The sequence below is a fragment of the Alligator mississippiensis genome, chromosome 3 (assembly GCF_030867095.1).
Source record: "Alligator mississippiensis isolate rAllMis1 chromosome 3, rAllMis1, whole genome shotgun sequence".
In the NCBI taxonomy this organism is placed as follows: Eukaryota; Metazoa; Chordata; order Crocodylia; family Alligatoridae; genus Alligator; species Alligator mississippiensis.
The window spans coordinates 47079832-47093830 of NC_081826.1; the positions used below are offsets into that span (position 1 = coordinate 47079832).

A 13999-nucleotide genomic window follows, 5' to 3' on the forward strand; every position below is an offset into this window, starting at 1 on the left:
AGCAAGAAGGGCCCAGCAGTGGTGAGGGGAAGGTGGCTGCTTTTCCTAGCAGCAGCTTCTGCCCAGCCATCACTGCCATCGCCACTGCTAGGCATGGGTGGGTGGTCTGTAACAAGCGTGAGGTGAGGCAGACTCAGGGCTGTGCAGGTGGTCCCCCGCCAGTACCATAGGGCTGGGGCCAGCAGTGGCAGCAGCTGGAAGGAGCTGCTGCCACCTGGGCTGCCTAGAAATGCAATTCAGCTGCAGAGCTTACCCAGTGGGATGCACCACAGGCTGGACAGTACCTGTGTCAGGTGGTACTGAGGGGCTGAGGGGCCTAGGGCGGGCTGGACAAAGTCCATCCATGGGCCAGATCTGGCCTGTGGACTGTATTTTGCCCACCCCTGGACTAAGCAGATGTTTGACAAAAAGGCAGATGTTTGAGGCAACAACGGTGCCTGGGTTTATGGCAACCCAGGGAACGGTGCCTGGGTTACATCTTTTCAACAGTTCTCAAAACTACCTGTGTAGGAATAGATGGGGGGAGTGCCTCAGCTATCAAAACTGTTCACAGGGAAAGCAGCAATATAGAATTTAAAGGGATTTATAGTACTAGAACCAGGAGTTTAAACTGCATCATTCAGCAGATAAGAAGCCAGTATTGTTTCCCCAAGACAGAGGTCATTTGCTGAAATTCATGCATTAGTTTAATGCATACAGGCACTAGTATTCTGCTCTAAAGCTTAGGAGTACTCTTGTAAACTAGCCACACTGCAGAAGTTCAGCTTTAAGTCTCAAAGCTGTATGTGCAGATACAGAAGGACCCAGATAATTCATAACCAGGTGGCTCTGCAATCCACTTAATTAGCACCAACATACCCCAACTGGATCCAGCTTTTGCTTCAAAAGAGGCTGCTTCTCTGATCAGCTGGAGCTCATCAGTGGTTTTACACAACTGATTGGAGAAGTGGCTTGAAATAAAAGCCATATTAAACATCTGGGCCACCTCAATTGTCCTGTATTTCTATCTGCTGTAGGTATATAAGCCCCTACCTGGTTTGTAAGGTTGGATGGATGGTCCAAAAACCCTCCGCAAAACTACATGGCTCTGGAAAGAGGCAAACACCAGATGGAATCACAAACCCTACCATTTCCTTTAGTATTTCTCTTGGCCAACCAATATCTCCCTCAGAGCCTCAGTCACTTCATTTTCACACATGGTTCACTCTCTTCTAGGACTTTAGGAAGCAGAACAGAGTGGGTCCACGCTGATGGAACGATGGCCTCAAATGCATTGGACTTTCTCTTCTACATACTGAATAGCAGAGGTGTCAAACTCACTCTGTGCCCTGGACTGGATCCAGACCATGGGGCTTCTCTCGGGCCTGACCTGCAGACAGAGCTGACCCTAGCAGGGTGTGCGGCCTGGGGCAAATCAGCCTGTGTGGGGCCAGTTTAATACTGCACAAAGTGCAGTGGGGGGCCATGGGACCCCCACAAAGGCAGGGCACGGGAGTGCCATAGCAATGAAATTTGGTGCCCAGGGCCAGGAAGATCCCATGCACCCTGGATGAGCCACTCTTCAGTGAACATGAAGCCGGAGGCGTGTGGTGAGCAGTCAGACACTTCTTCTATGGTATGGGGCTGAGCTGCCAGCTCCAGGCGGGCCCCGTGGGAGGGGTCGCAGCTGCTCTGCCCAGCTCCGTGGAGGCCCCCCAAAGCATGGGGCCTGGGGCGTTTGCCCTGATTCGCCCTACCCAAGGGATGGCTCTGCTTGCAGGCCAAGCAGTATCTAGGGTGGAATCAATGGCAATGAGGTGGAGGCACTGGTGGTGGCAGGGCAAGGAGCTGCTTGTTGTGGCAGGGTTGACACAAGTGGCAGTGGCTGTAGTGCCAAGTGACTGCAGGCCAAGAAGCCCTCAACACAGCGCTCACTCACTCCTCTGCCACTGAGGGCCATATTCAGTGGGACCCCAGATTCTTCAGCAGGTCCCACCCCCAGCTGGCCACAGCCCCAAATTCCCTAACTTGCCAGTAATCCACTGGGCTAAGAGTGGCTCTGCAGGCCAAATTCAGCCCAAGGGCTGTATGTTTGACAGCCCTGTTATATAGGATGCTGTCTGAAAAGGATTTGTAAAACCCCTCTGTATCACAATCTGCTTGACTGGTAACAAGATGCTTTTCAAGACAGCATTCACTACAGACTATAAATCAAAGTGCTTTGTTATGCAAGAGAGAGACAGAGAAGGGAACCTTGCTAATTAAAGACAGAAGACAATACGGGACAGAAGGTCCCCAGTAAGGGACATCCTTTTCCACCTATTAGGTGTCTAAGCACAAACATATTTCATCATGCTTGAGTCCCTGGAAAACTATTAATGGAAAAGGTGGGTGGGTCATCTTCCTTTCTGCTGTGACTTCATTTAAGGCCAAGATGGCAGTGTATTACAAATATAGATGTGTCAATGGATTTTCAGGGACTTCATTTAGGCAACTCAGTGGAGTAGGATTTGGCCTTTGGTTTATAAACTCTTTAGGGCAGGGATATTCAAAGCATTTACCATAGGTCTGGGCACTTCGTAATAATAAATAATAGCTTTACAGATTCACAAAAGTTTAGGGATGGAAGGGACCTCATGAAATCATCAGGTCCAACCCCCCCCGCTCTGGGCAGGAAAGACTGCAGGGGTCAAATAACCCCAGCAAGGTGTGCATCCAGTCTCCTTTTGAAGATCTCCAGGGTAGGTGCCTGCACCACCCCCTCAGGGAGTCTATTCCAAAGTCTGGTCACATGAACAAGGGGACACAGTCAACCTGTGCCAAGTGATCAAATAGCGGTTGGTCAGGGAAGTGTGACATTGCAAGTTGTCATTTTGACTGAGATTTTCAAAGGGGTGTGAGATAACTGGGTTCAGTGGAAGTTAGCTGCTTCTTTCCTTAGGGCTGCTTGAAATTCCTGATTTTAATGGAGGGTGGAATGTAAGGCAGTGCTGTCCAACATCTAAGTTGGTGGCTACGTGCTCTGCAGGCCACATGGACCACACAAGAGTGCAGCACTATTTCCCCCAGGCTGCATGCTATGTGGACATTTCCCATGATGCCACACACCTGCAAAGGTGTGCTTCCCACCTACTACTGCACTGTGCACCTGTGCAGCCCTGGTTTCACCCTCAGCTGCCTGTGCCATGCCACACCTCCCTGGGGCAGGGATAGGCAACAGCAACATGAGGAGGGAGGGGAGCCTGGCGACTCTGGGGCCCTAACAGCTGGACTGATGCGGGGAGAGGTGGCTTGATGGGAGCTGCAATGTAACTCCTCCCAGGCTGCATGCAGCCTGAAGGCTGCCAACTGGACAGTCCTCATCTAAGGCAACCAAGGATGTAGAGTACTTCCCATGCTGTGCTGACACCCTGAGCCACTACTGATTTCAGTGGAAGCTGAGGGCAAAGAGTACCTTGGAAGGTCAGACCTGAAAAAGCTGAAGAGCTGATAACATGTTTATTCTCATTTTTATATCATCTAAAATAATTTCTTTTTTTTAAAAAAAAAGATGCCTTTAGCTTAATAGGTATGTTTGGCTGTCCACCATTAAACATCCCAAATCAGAGACTTCTGCTGCATCACCCATGAAGTTGCCAACAGAGCTGATGCCAACAAATGCTTTCCAGTTCCAAATAGAAAGAAAATGATATAAAACCCATTTCCCCAATGGTTGTTTAGTAGGTTTAGAAAGCTATTTTAAGGCCATCACAATGTCTCTAAGTCCAACAGAGCAGATTATGATTTAAAAACACAGAAACATCTTTAAGGCATGCATAGATATACTTATGTTTGGTAGGAAATACAAACTGACATTGGATAAGCCAAAGGTCTCTCATGGTTGTCAAAATCCTACTGGGCAGGTCATACTTTTAAACATTACCAGGGAGCATGAGCTACAGCTCTAAATGAAACATTCATAGCATGATCACTGCTGACCACAAGACAGGCAAACAAAACAAGATTATGCACTGGGAAAAAGCTATACACAAACTAAATTTCAGCTAGGAAAACAGCTCTCTTCTAAAGGGAACACCTACCTATTTGGTAGGAAATTTACCACAGGTAGGAAGGGTTATACTTTTAAAAATATGCCACAACATAATGCTTAATGTTTTCCTACATGAATGCTAGGCTTAAAAGGCTACATTTTTTAAATATTACATTATATGCTCTATCCCTTCTTTATTGTCACTACCATAAACAGGCCATGAAGAACAAAGAAAAATTGTTTTTGTAAAAAAGGAAGAAAAAGTAGAGAAGGAAAAGTAGAAACTTACCAATATACAGTCGATGTACTCCTTCCTTTAGGGTAAAGGCATCTATAAATTAAAGAACTGAGCCACGACCCATCTAACTTCCGTCTGCTTCTATATAAGTATGCATCTGGTTGACAAGATTGTAAGGGATATAAATACAAACAGACCTCTCTCGCTCTCTGCCCCCTCCCCCTTTTTCTCAGGTTCAGTTTAGCCTTGCCTTCAGCCGCTATTTTTGTTACTAAAATCAACAACAGCCAGCAGGAGAGAGGATCCAAGACTTCTGGCATGCGATTCCTCCAAACAACCCAGGTTATCAGCATGCAGGGGCAGGCAGTGTAAAGATCAGATGCCCTGTTATTGCTGAGAATGCTCTGCTGATTGAAAGTTGTTTTTGAATTCCTTGCTTCACAGGTTGTGGAAAACAAGGATATTGTCCAAAGGTGACAAAAAGAACATCTTTAAAACAAATGTAATAGTATCTATTCTTGTCTTCTTCACTGAAAATGATCCCAGTGAGCTTTCCGAAACAATGTGTTAGTGGAAAAGGCATGGAAGGGCCAGATAAAAACTTCTGCTTACTGTGAGGGTGGAGAGAGAGGCTAATCCCCTGAGTACTTGGTATGCTAGCTGGCAGAATGAAACGGGTTATTAAAAATACAGCTTCCTCTTTACTATGTATTCATATTCATATTCCTGTTACTTTTCACTGGTCCACCTTATCGATTCTAACAATTGTTAAACTACTTTAAACCACTCTAAGCATCTGTGCACCTCTTGTTTTAGTTGTGCCTGCTTTTGTTTCAGCTAAGATTTTAAAGTAAGTAAAGCAAGAACACACTTACCTAGGGGGCTCAGATTTGTCTTCTGTAGTTCAATAGCGGCCTCTTTATAAAGTGCTCATGGAAAACAAGGGCCGCAATGAAGCAAGGTACAAGATCTAGCCAAAAAGGCCAAACAAGGAAACATCCTGAAAATATTGTCTGCTGAGCAGAATGGTAAGTTAATGAGTGCAAGAGCACTAACTTAGTATCCTTGTTTCTTATGATGAACCAACTTACTGGGAGGCCAATGGGAGGGTGAAAAGTCTGTACTTGGAAGTCAAAGGGCATTTGGAAGGAGCTGATAAAGCAGATCAAGTGTCTTTGGCCACTGGACTGAGTCAAAGCAACTGATAATGGGGATTAATAGGAATGCAGCTAATCTGAGTAGAACAATAAAGTACTTGAATTAAAATGTGGCTATTTTTACTCATACCTCCACAGCCTCATTAAACCACTAACACACAAAGCATGATAGTCATCTTGCAGACAAGGTTCCTTGGGTGAATTTGATATCTTTTATTAGACCAACCCGAATAGCTGGAGAATAGTTATTAAGCAAGTTTTCGGGTTCAAAAACCCTTCGTCAGGCTAAGGAGGTTTCAGCAGTTGGTGTGTAGTCACCTTGTATTATATTACATTACAAATAGTAACAACATTGTATTCAACAAAGCTGGTGATGCTCCTGAGTTTTTTTCTTTTGAAAATATTCTCATGAAAAACAAGTTTCTTATGATATATTATGGCATATTTCTCAAAGAAAATACTATTCAGGTTGGAGCAAGTTTATAACAAATGTGACATTGCAATGGTTGTACTACTTAAAAGCAAGCTTAAAGGAAATCAGCACATGCCAGTCTTTTTAAACAAATACTCTTCAAGCTAATGAACTGCCAGTTTCTATTCACTAAGTTTTTTTAAAGTTTGCTAATGATAGTGTGGAGACTTGTACGGGTTGCACAACTGTAGCTGACAGTATCTTCAGTTACACACGTCTGTGGTAGCATATGCTACAGTATATCAAGAGTTTTTTTGGCAACAAAATTGTTTTGCAGGCATGTTTGTTCTCTATAAAAAAAATCAACCCCCATCTTGTATTATTCCTTAATGAGCAAAACTGTTAACTTTTCATTTTGCCAGAGCTGTGTAAACAGACTAGCATAACTAAGAATCAGGCCTTTAAACTTGATTGAATGTTTAGCTATTTTCTCAGTTCAGTTTTGCATTTACTTCCAGACTGAATGCCTGTTTCAACTTCCAGCCACCGGATCTTGTTTGACTGTGTGCTAGGTTAGAGAGCTCTTTATTATAAGAAATCTTTTCTCATACAAGTGTTTAGCATTTATGAACATATTATGAGTATTATAAGATTATTTCAAACATGCATACTAGCACTCAAAATTTGCCCACCATTTGTCTTCAGTATGAGTTGCAGGGTAAATTATTTCTTACCCTTACAAAACAATTTTAAAAAGTGAAACCCCACAAAACCTCCTATATTTATGTTGCATTAGTCCAACCCAGGCAGCAGTTTAGACTACTCACAAATCTACAAAGAAAAGTGATTTGGTCAACACTGAGAAAACAAAAACCACAAAAGGAATGTAAAAAGCCCTTCCCCACCCACACACTTGAAATTCCATGTAGCAGTAATCAGACCCTCACTTAGACGCACAGAACTGAGATTTTTGGAAAGAGCTGTAATGCTGCCTATTTTGTAAGCATCTTAAGTAATTGTTCATGACTTTGTTAAAGAACAAGAAATTCACATTAAAATGGTCTGAGAAAGGGGGATAGGATTTGTGCAACACTGTATTTAGGTCACACATTTTATTTGTTTCTCCACCCTAACACCAATGAGGAAAATGTGTATTAGGGAGAAGGTGATAACTACATAGGTCAGGGATTGACAACCTGCGGCCTGCAGGCTGGATCTATCAGGCAAAGCCATATTGTCCACCAAACACATTTGTGCAAATACGTGCCATCTAGTGGCTACCTCCCTTAGCTGCTCCCTTTGGTTTGAGAAGACAGAGCTGTATTAATTTGGCCTACTGTTACTGAAAGGTTGCCAACCCCTGAATAGGTGTTCATTAATACTATATAGATATTTTTTATTCATTTTTTGCTGGCTTGTGCAACTCTTACCTATAATCCAATTCTTCGACTGCAATAGCTGTAGAATGCTTTCACCTATTCTGAGATGAAGAACAGAATAATGTTGGCCTTAATAAGCTAACCCCTAACCCTAAAGAACATTATTATTATAGCTATTCAGCACACAAGATTTTGTGTGCTGAAGTCTCGTCCACACATGCTAACCCCTACTCAGCTAGTGGTGTGGCTGCACCAGTGCCAACCCTTTAAAAATAGAGAAGAGCAAGGTAATTTGGGGATCCCCAGTTAACCAGTACAGGTTCCCACATGTCCCTGTCTATGCCTGGGGACAGTCTCTGAGCACTTTTACAAAATTACTATATGCAGAATTAGGCCTTGTCCACTCAGTCAAAGCTTACTTTCAACTGAACCATCTGAGTGACCCGTGCAGGAATGCCTGGTGTGCTAGTGTCCTGGTTTTTTTAAATACCAAGTTCTCATTGAATTCAACAGCAGTTTGCCCAGGTAAGGATATCAAGGTTTGGCCCAGGAGCAGTTAAGATTAAAAGGTCTTTCAGATCTTTATTCAGGAAAATCCCTGGATGCTAACTAGTTCTGTTTAGCCCTTCAACTTCAGAAGGACTTGTTCCTAGAAAGAGAAGGAGGGGAGACTAAAATGCTAGGGTACATATTCCTGGCTTTTCATGGTTTTTAATTTAAGAACTGAATGAAAAATATACTGGAAAGCTACGTTTACAAGATGTCCAAAATACGTCCCCAGGGGCAGACATACGTTTAGAGAGGGATCGCCTCATCTTCCTCCGCTGCGCAGTGCAGGCCGGCATGACCTGTGGAATCTTGCTGTAGGTTTAAAAGCAGTCGTTCCAAACGGTAAATCCAACTGACTGCTGCTGGTTACTTCTGACCTCCCTCTGGTCTCTCTGAGTGCAGCTCCAGGGTCTCATGTCTCCTGCTTTCACTATGCTTGGGCTGAGATGCTGCAATGGTAGTTGTGGGACAGGCCGTGTCAGCCACGCTTACCCAGCAGAATTGAGCATTTAGAAGAAAAGGGCTTCAAAACCACACTACACACCTCTTAAAGACTTACTAGGCTTGGGGCCTGCCAAATGGAACTGAAATGGGTGTCTGAAGGACAAGTTCCTCTCTTCACTGCTGACCTTTTGTATTTCCTAGAGCTCTTACTCCTTTGTGCATCCCTAGGCCTTTAGATACCTCTATCAGCTCTTAAATGCTTGCCTGCTGTGGCTTATCCTCTTTAATTCCTCAGATCTCCCAATTAAGCCAAGCCACTAGATTCATCCAGTAAACATTCCCATAACCAGATCACATCCTATACATAAATTGTTACCAAGCAGCTCCAGTTCCTTTACAGATCCAGCGCTGATTTAGGGGGGGGCAAAAGTATGTTTTAAAATCCTCATTTGAAATGACCCTTGTTTGCAGAGACCATGGTGGCGCCCCATCTGTGCTAAGTACTTTCCTAGCCTCAAACACCTTGCAGTCTGTTGCCTCTCAGGGAGAGCCAATCTGAATTTAAAACTGTACCTGCCAAACTGTTTCTCAGCGCCTTTATAGTCCCATCCCCTGGGCTCATACCAGTAGTTGTTTCTTTTTCAGTTCTTGACTGGCAAAACAGTGAGCAGGGGGTTGGGGGAGTAAGGGAGGCAGGGGGCTGAACTGAAGTTTAACCTTCTGTCCAGCCTGAACTGAAGTTTACCGTCCCATGCGACACACGCTGTAGCACCAGACAGAGCAAGTGCTAGAACCTATCCCCAAGGCACAGCAGATGCATTCCTCACTTCCCTAAACCTTTTACAAGTAGAGTGCTGTCAGAAACTGGGAAATACATGCTCATAGATTCATGGACGTTAGGGGCTGGAAGGGACCTTACAAAATCATCAGTACCAGCCTCCCTGCCATGGACAGGAAAGACTGCTGGCGTCAGATGACCCCAACAAGGTGGTTATTGATCATGAAGTATCAGCTATCAGCCTCCACATGAAAAGTGACATCCTGATGATGGGTGGGGAATAAGTACATGGCAATAAAGCATTACTAAGTATTAAAATCCTACTTTAAGTCAGATTGCTTCAGGATAATTTTGGAGTAAGACAGGAAAGAACTATATCACCATCTTCATCCTCCCCCCATGCCGTTAAGTACTATCAGGCTTTTGACTACATGAATATATACAGTCCTAGATCCTCTGCCTGTCATTTCCATGTATTAAGACAGAGTTAAAAGTTTGCTCATCTTTCTACCAATATCCTGCAGTGAGACTCCTCCCAAAGCTGCCAGGGCTGACCCCCTTGTCCCTAAGTCTATTTCTAAAGATTCTTCTTTCATTTTATTTCTTTTCAACAAAGCCAATGAACCAGATAAACAGCCCTAAATCCTTAAAAGCAGACCTACAAACTCGCTCCCTCTCCCATGAATGTTACTCATTATCAACTGCCAACTCTATAATGCTCCAAAGTGTATCTATTTAGATAAAAACATTGTTGATCACGTGCCTATGGCAAAAAAAAAAAAAAAAAAAAAAAAAAAATGGACACAGGCTTGTTGTCAGGGATTTTTTTTAAGATACTGGGAATGGATATATTATTCCAAGAGAAATTAGATCACAATTAATCATAGAAGTTAAGACCTTAACTAGCAAAGCACTTAAACACATGCCTAGTTCTAAATACACATGCTTCTTCCAAATGATTGCTTGGCAAAACAGACCTGGGGCGCTATTGCTCAACTCTACATTGGGAAAATAAAGGGCACAACTGGGATCTGAAACTGTACTTTCATAGATTTCATACACAGTAGGGGTTGAAAGGGATCTCGTAAGATCAAGTCCAGCCCCCCCCCATAGGCAGGAGCTTTTTTTCTAGTACCTATGTTTCATAAGCGGTTGCTTCAGATACATTGGAGCAATACACATCTAGAAAACCTTATTTGACTGTATAAGACAAACAATGTTGCTTTTGCTTTCCAATTCCTAATTACTTCCCTTTTTTTAACAGTTATATCTCAAGTTGCCAGTCCTGCCTTCTCAAATGATACAAGATTTCTTCAATGTATTTAGTAAATTGCATGAATGGGCATTGTTAAATGCATCTGAAATTTTATCTAAAGGTGCCATAGTATCTGATCCCCGATTCCAAAAGTTGCATCTCCAGCCATGCCACAGTGTGCCCTTTCTACTTGCTAGTGCAGGGGGAGCCCAGGGTCATGATAATATGTAGAACTTTTACATATTAAGTTGTATGCAATTTTATGGTGCCTTAAATTAGGTGCATGTGTAGCACCCTTGCCATCTATGCTGTAATTAACATATTAATTGTGGCATAAATGTAACCTGTAGCAAGGGGCCAAAGAAACAGTGTCTGCTAATGGGAATAGATTCTCATGGGAGGTTGTTATAGCAGAAGCTTAATAACAATTTTCTGAAATTTTTCTTTCCCTGACTTTTTTTTAAATTAATAACATAGTTTCCACATTGCAGAGTAAACTATACAAACCCTTTCCCCCCCCATTACTTGTTCCTTTTTTCAGCTTCAGAGATCTCAATGAAAGAAGAAAGAACATAGCACCGCAGTTCCAGACAGCCCAGCTCCACTTTTCAGCGGTGCATGCTTCATTTTTTTCCTGCAGGTTTTTTTTTTTTTGGACTCCTGGATATCCAGGGGTAAATAAAAAAAAAACTGCTGGGGGAAAAAAAAAAAAAAAAAGGAGCACTGCATGCTCAGGCAGTGTGCCCTTGCAGCACAGAGAACACCAGATTGTGTGGTATGTGGTGCTACAAACTTGTTTGCAGCACCACATACTGCACAACTGCACCAACATACTGCACGACTATAAACATTCTGAACAGAGATGGAAAACACAGAAAAACAAGGTTGAAATGCAAAAAAAATGATTTACTGCAAAAATGTGTTTCAAATTTATATAGTAGCCTGTAAAAACTTTGCATACAAGTTAAACATTATATTCTGGTGATCGAGTCCATAAAAATAAGTTAAGACAAAAACTAAAACTATGTTCAAATATGTAAGCAACCCATTCGCACTTTTTAAAACTCAAAGTAAACAAACTCCTTCCAGATTTTCAAATCCCAGTCATTTGGACCCTTCACTTGCCTTTTGTGACAAATATAGTAATTTCTTAGGATGATTCTTATCCTTTTGTGCTGGGATTTTCCAATGCAAAATTATATTTGGTGCTAAAAGCATTCCATACACAACCTAAGAAACTGAGCTTCTTTCTGTAAAATGTCACTTTAGACATACTTTATTCCAGAATATACATTTTCTGAAATTACTTGCACTGTATTTCATTTTCTAAAGCAGATTAAGAAAAAAGCAGCTGCTTTTCACTGTATAAGACATATCCCTCAAAGATAAAGAAGAGTGAACACAGGTATTTCTATGCTGATATTTATACTCCCCAAAGGAGGTCACTACATGAGTGTGAATAATACCTCGCCCCACACCTACTTCCAAGGAGGTCAGTGTATTGGCTCTGCAGCACCTGTGCTTGCTAGCCAAGGGAGATCATGGTCATTACTGTGTACTGCTACCCCACCAGACAGTGTGTTTGACCTTTATGCAATAACTTTTAGTTAATAAAAAAACTAATGGAATTAAAAGGTTGGTGGATCAGACCCGGTATTATAGATCTATTTATGTTAGGCTGCTGAGGTAAGAAGAGTTAGCTGGTGATGCTCTAAGCATATCAAACACTAAAACACAGCCAAAATACAAACAAATCTCCCTCCCAATGCCCTCCCTGGACTTGAGCTTCAATGCCCATTCTTGGGTTTTTCCCAGTTCTCACCGCTTCTGCAAAAATGTCAGTCTCTGAAATCTTTCAAGATCCCTCTGCAGAAAATAACTCTGTTCCTATAGCTTTCCCATTATTTTCTATCTGCCTAGGCCCTAGTTTATATCTGGCGTTTCCTTTTAACAGAGAACTCTGACCCACCTGACATCTCCTTTCTCCTAATGTACTAAAGGCCTCCTTTCTCCTAATGCACTAAGTTCCTTTTACGTTTTCCCCAAGTTTCACAGACCCTTCAGTTATATAAAGGTTAAGGCTAGAAGAACTCTGTCCGTCTCTCTCTCCCTTTATCTCTTTCACAGATGAGTCAAAAAACCAAATAAGGCCATCTAATTCTCAGCTGCTGATCTAGCTCTGGTGAGGTCAGGCACAAGGCCCTGTAAAGAGACAGCCAGCCAGCCTGTGACATGGACACATATGGTTTTTGCAGCCTTTGTGTATTTTGGATGAGGAATAGAACTACCCATGAGGTTAATGTGAAAATAAGTTACACTAAAATGAGTATTTGTACAATTCTACAGTTCTTCCTTTATATCAATCCTATCTCTACAGTGAGTGAGCAGCATTCCTGTAAGTTTAGAGACAGTTTCTACTTAAAAGAGGATATTTATAAACAGAAGAATTATTTAGAATAGGGAATGAGGGGTATTTTCTCTTCTTATATATAACAAAATACTTATGGATCTTGGATGAGGAAGTGGCAAACATTTTGCTTCCCAGCTGCTCTGAAACTGATTCGTTTTTTTACTTTAAAATATAACCTCAATTATGCTTCTAATACTTTCATTTACCACATTTTATGAAAGTGCAATAAAGACCAAAGTAATACAGACAAAGTCATGGTTAAAAACAGGAACACTATTTGTAAGAAAACCATTTACATGGCTTTATAACGACAAAAAACATTTAAAGATGAAGTCTTGGCTGTAGATGATAAGTCTGGGTAAGGCTGAAGGCCCATCTGTTTATTGTCTTTCAACTTCTGAATTATAATTCTGGCAGATTCCTCTCCTTGGCTGTCAGTGGTATCGAGCAGTTGCCGGACTTTTGATGTCCTTGTAGGTTTTGTGCTGATAAGTTCATAGTCTTCTTTCATGATTAAATCCCTTGATACGAGGGCATCCAGGGACTGATTCAGACAGGCTTCAGTCATTTGGTTAACTATCTCTTCTCTTTTACTTAGGATCCAGTGGTGGGCCACATCCTGTTGCATGTGTTCTAGAGCAAAATCTGAAGTTTAGAAAAAAGAAAATAAGTCAAACTCATGCAACAGCTATTTAATTCAATTTACAGTTTTGTAAAATAAAGAATGAGTTGGGAAAGAATACACATTTCTGGTAAAAAAGTGACAGAGTTGTGATACGCTGCCAAAGTTTCACTGTTTTATTCTACATTAAAAACACGATGGTAGTTATTGTTTTATAGGTTGATTAAAATATTTCTCTATCAGTTATTTGAACTTTCAATCTTTATTTCTAGGAGAAGTAAAAGCTATAAAAAACAAACAGTTCCATCACATGCCCCATTAACTCCATCTTCTCAACCATCCTCATCCTTAAACAAACAAAAACCTCACATCCCCCACAAATAGTTAACTGGCTATGGGAATGAATCACAGGGATCAGTAACTTTTTTAAATACCTTATATACATAAATTCCTCACATATATTATCTCACCACTATTACCCTTTTTCATGTTTTATAGAGTCACAGGTGGTTTTACTTAAAGTCAGAAGTGCTAAATTTGGAAGAGAATCTTAGGTTGAGGCAGGGCTGTTCAGGTGGTGATCTTCAAGTATCTACAGCCACCTCTCTCCACTGCTGCACAGTGGCTAGAGCCCCAGGAGGGGGAGGGATGGAGAGGTTGTATGCTACCAGCAATGCCTGCACACCAGGAGGAAGGGGACCATGTGCCACCCAGGATTAGTCTTTTGCCCCTTTTTCCTCCCTCAA

The 13999-nt window shown here is 42.1% G+C and overlaps 2 protein-coding genes across 7 annotated transcripts in view; both read right to left on the reverse strand.

Annotated features, from left to right (window-relative positions):
* Positions 1-5237, reverse strand: part of LOC102573237 (Y+L amino acid transporter 2) — a 56251-nt gene extending 51014 nt beyond the window's left edge. For 3 of the 6 annotated variants that reach the window (XR_009460682.1, XR_009460680.1, XR_009460681.1), the window contains exons 1-2: positions 5123-5235; positions 4299-4404 (exon numbers count right to left, since the gene is read on the reverse strand). The gene's annotated coding sequence lies outside the window, so the exon portion shown is untranslated. Of the gene's footprint in view, positions 1-4298; positions 4405-5122 lie in introns of all 6 variants that reach the window. The other 3 variants (XM_019486685.2, XM_019486710.2, XM_006266691.3) reach the window with 3 other exon arrangements.
* A 5869-nt stretch (positions 5238-11106) lies between these two features.
* Positions 11107-13999, reverse strand: part of RIPK2 (receptor interacting serine/threonine kinase 2) — a 32944-nt gene continuing 30051 nt past the window's right edge. Inside the window, exon 11 of the mRNA XM_006266696.4 lies at positions 11107-13276. Coding sequence (XP_006266758.1) covers positions 12924-13276 — 353 coding nt within the window. The 3' untranslated portion in view covers positions 11107-12923. The remainder of the gene's footprint in view (positions 13277-13999) is intronic.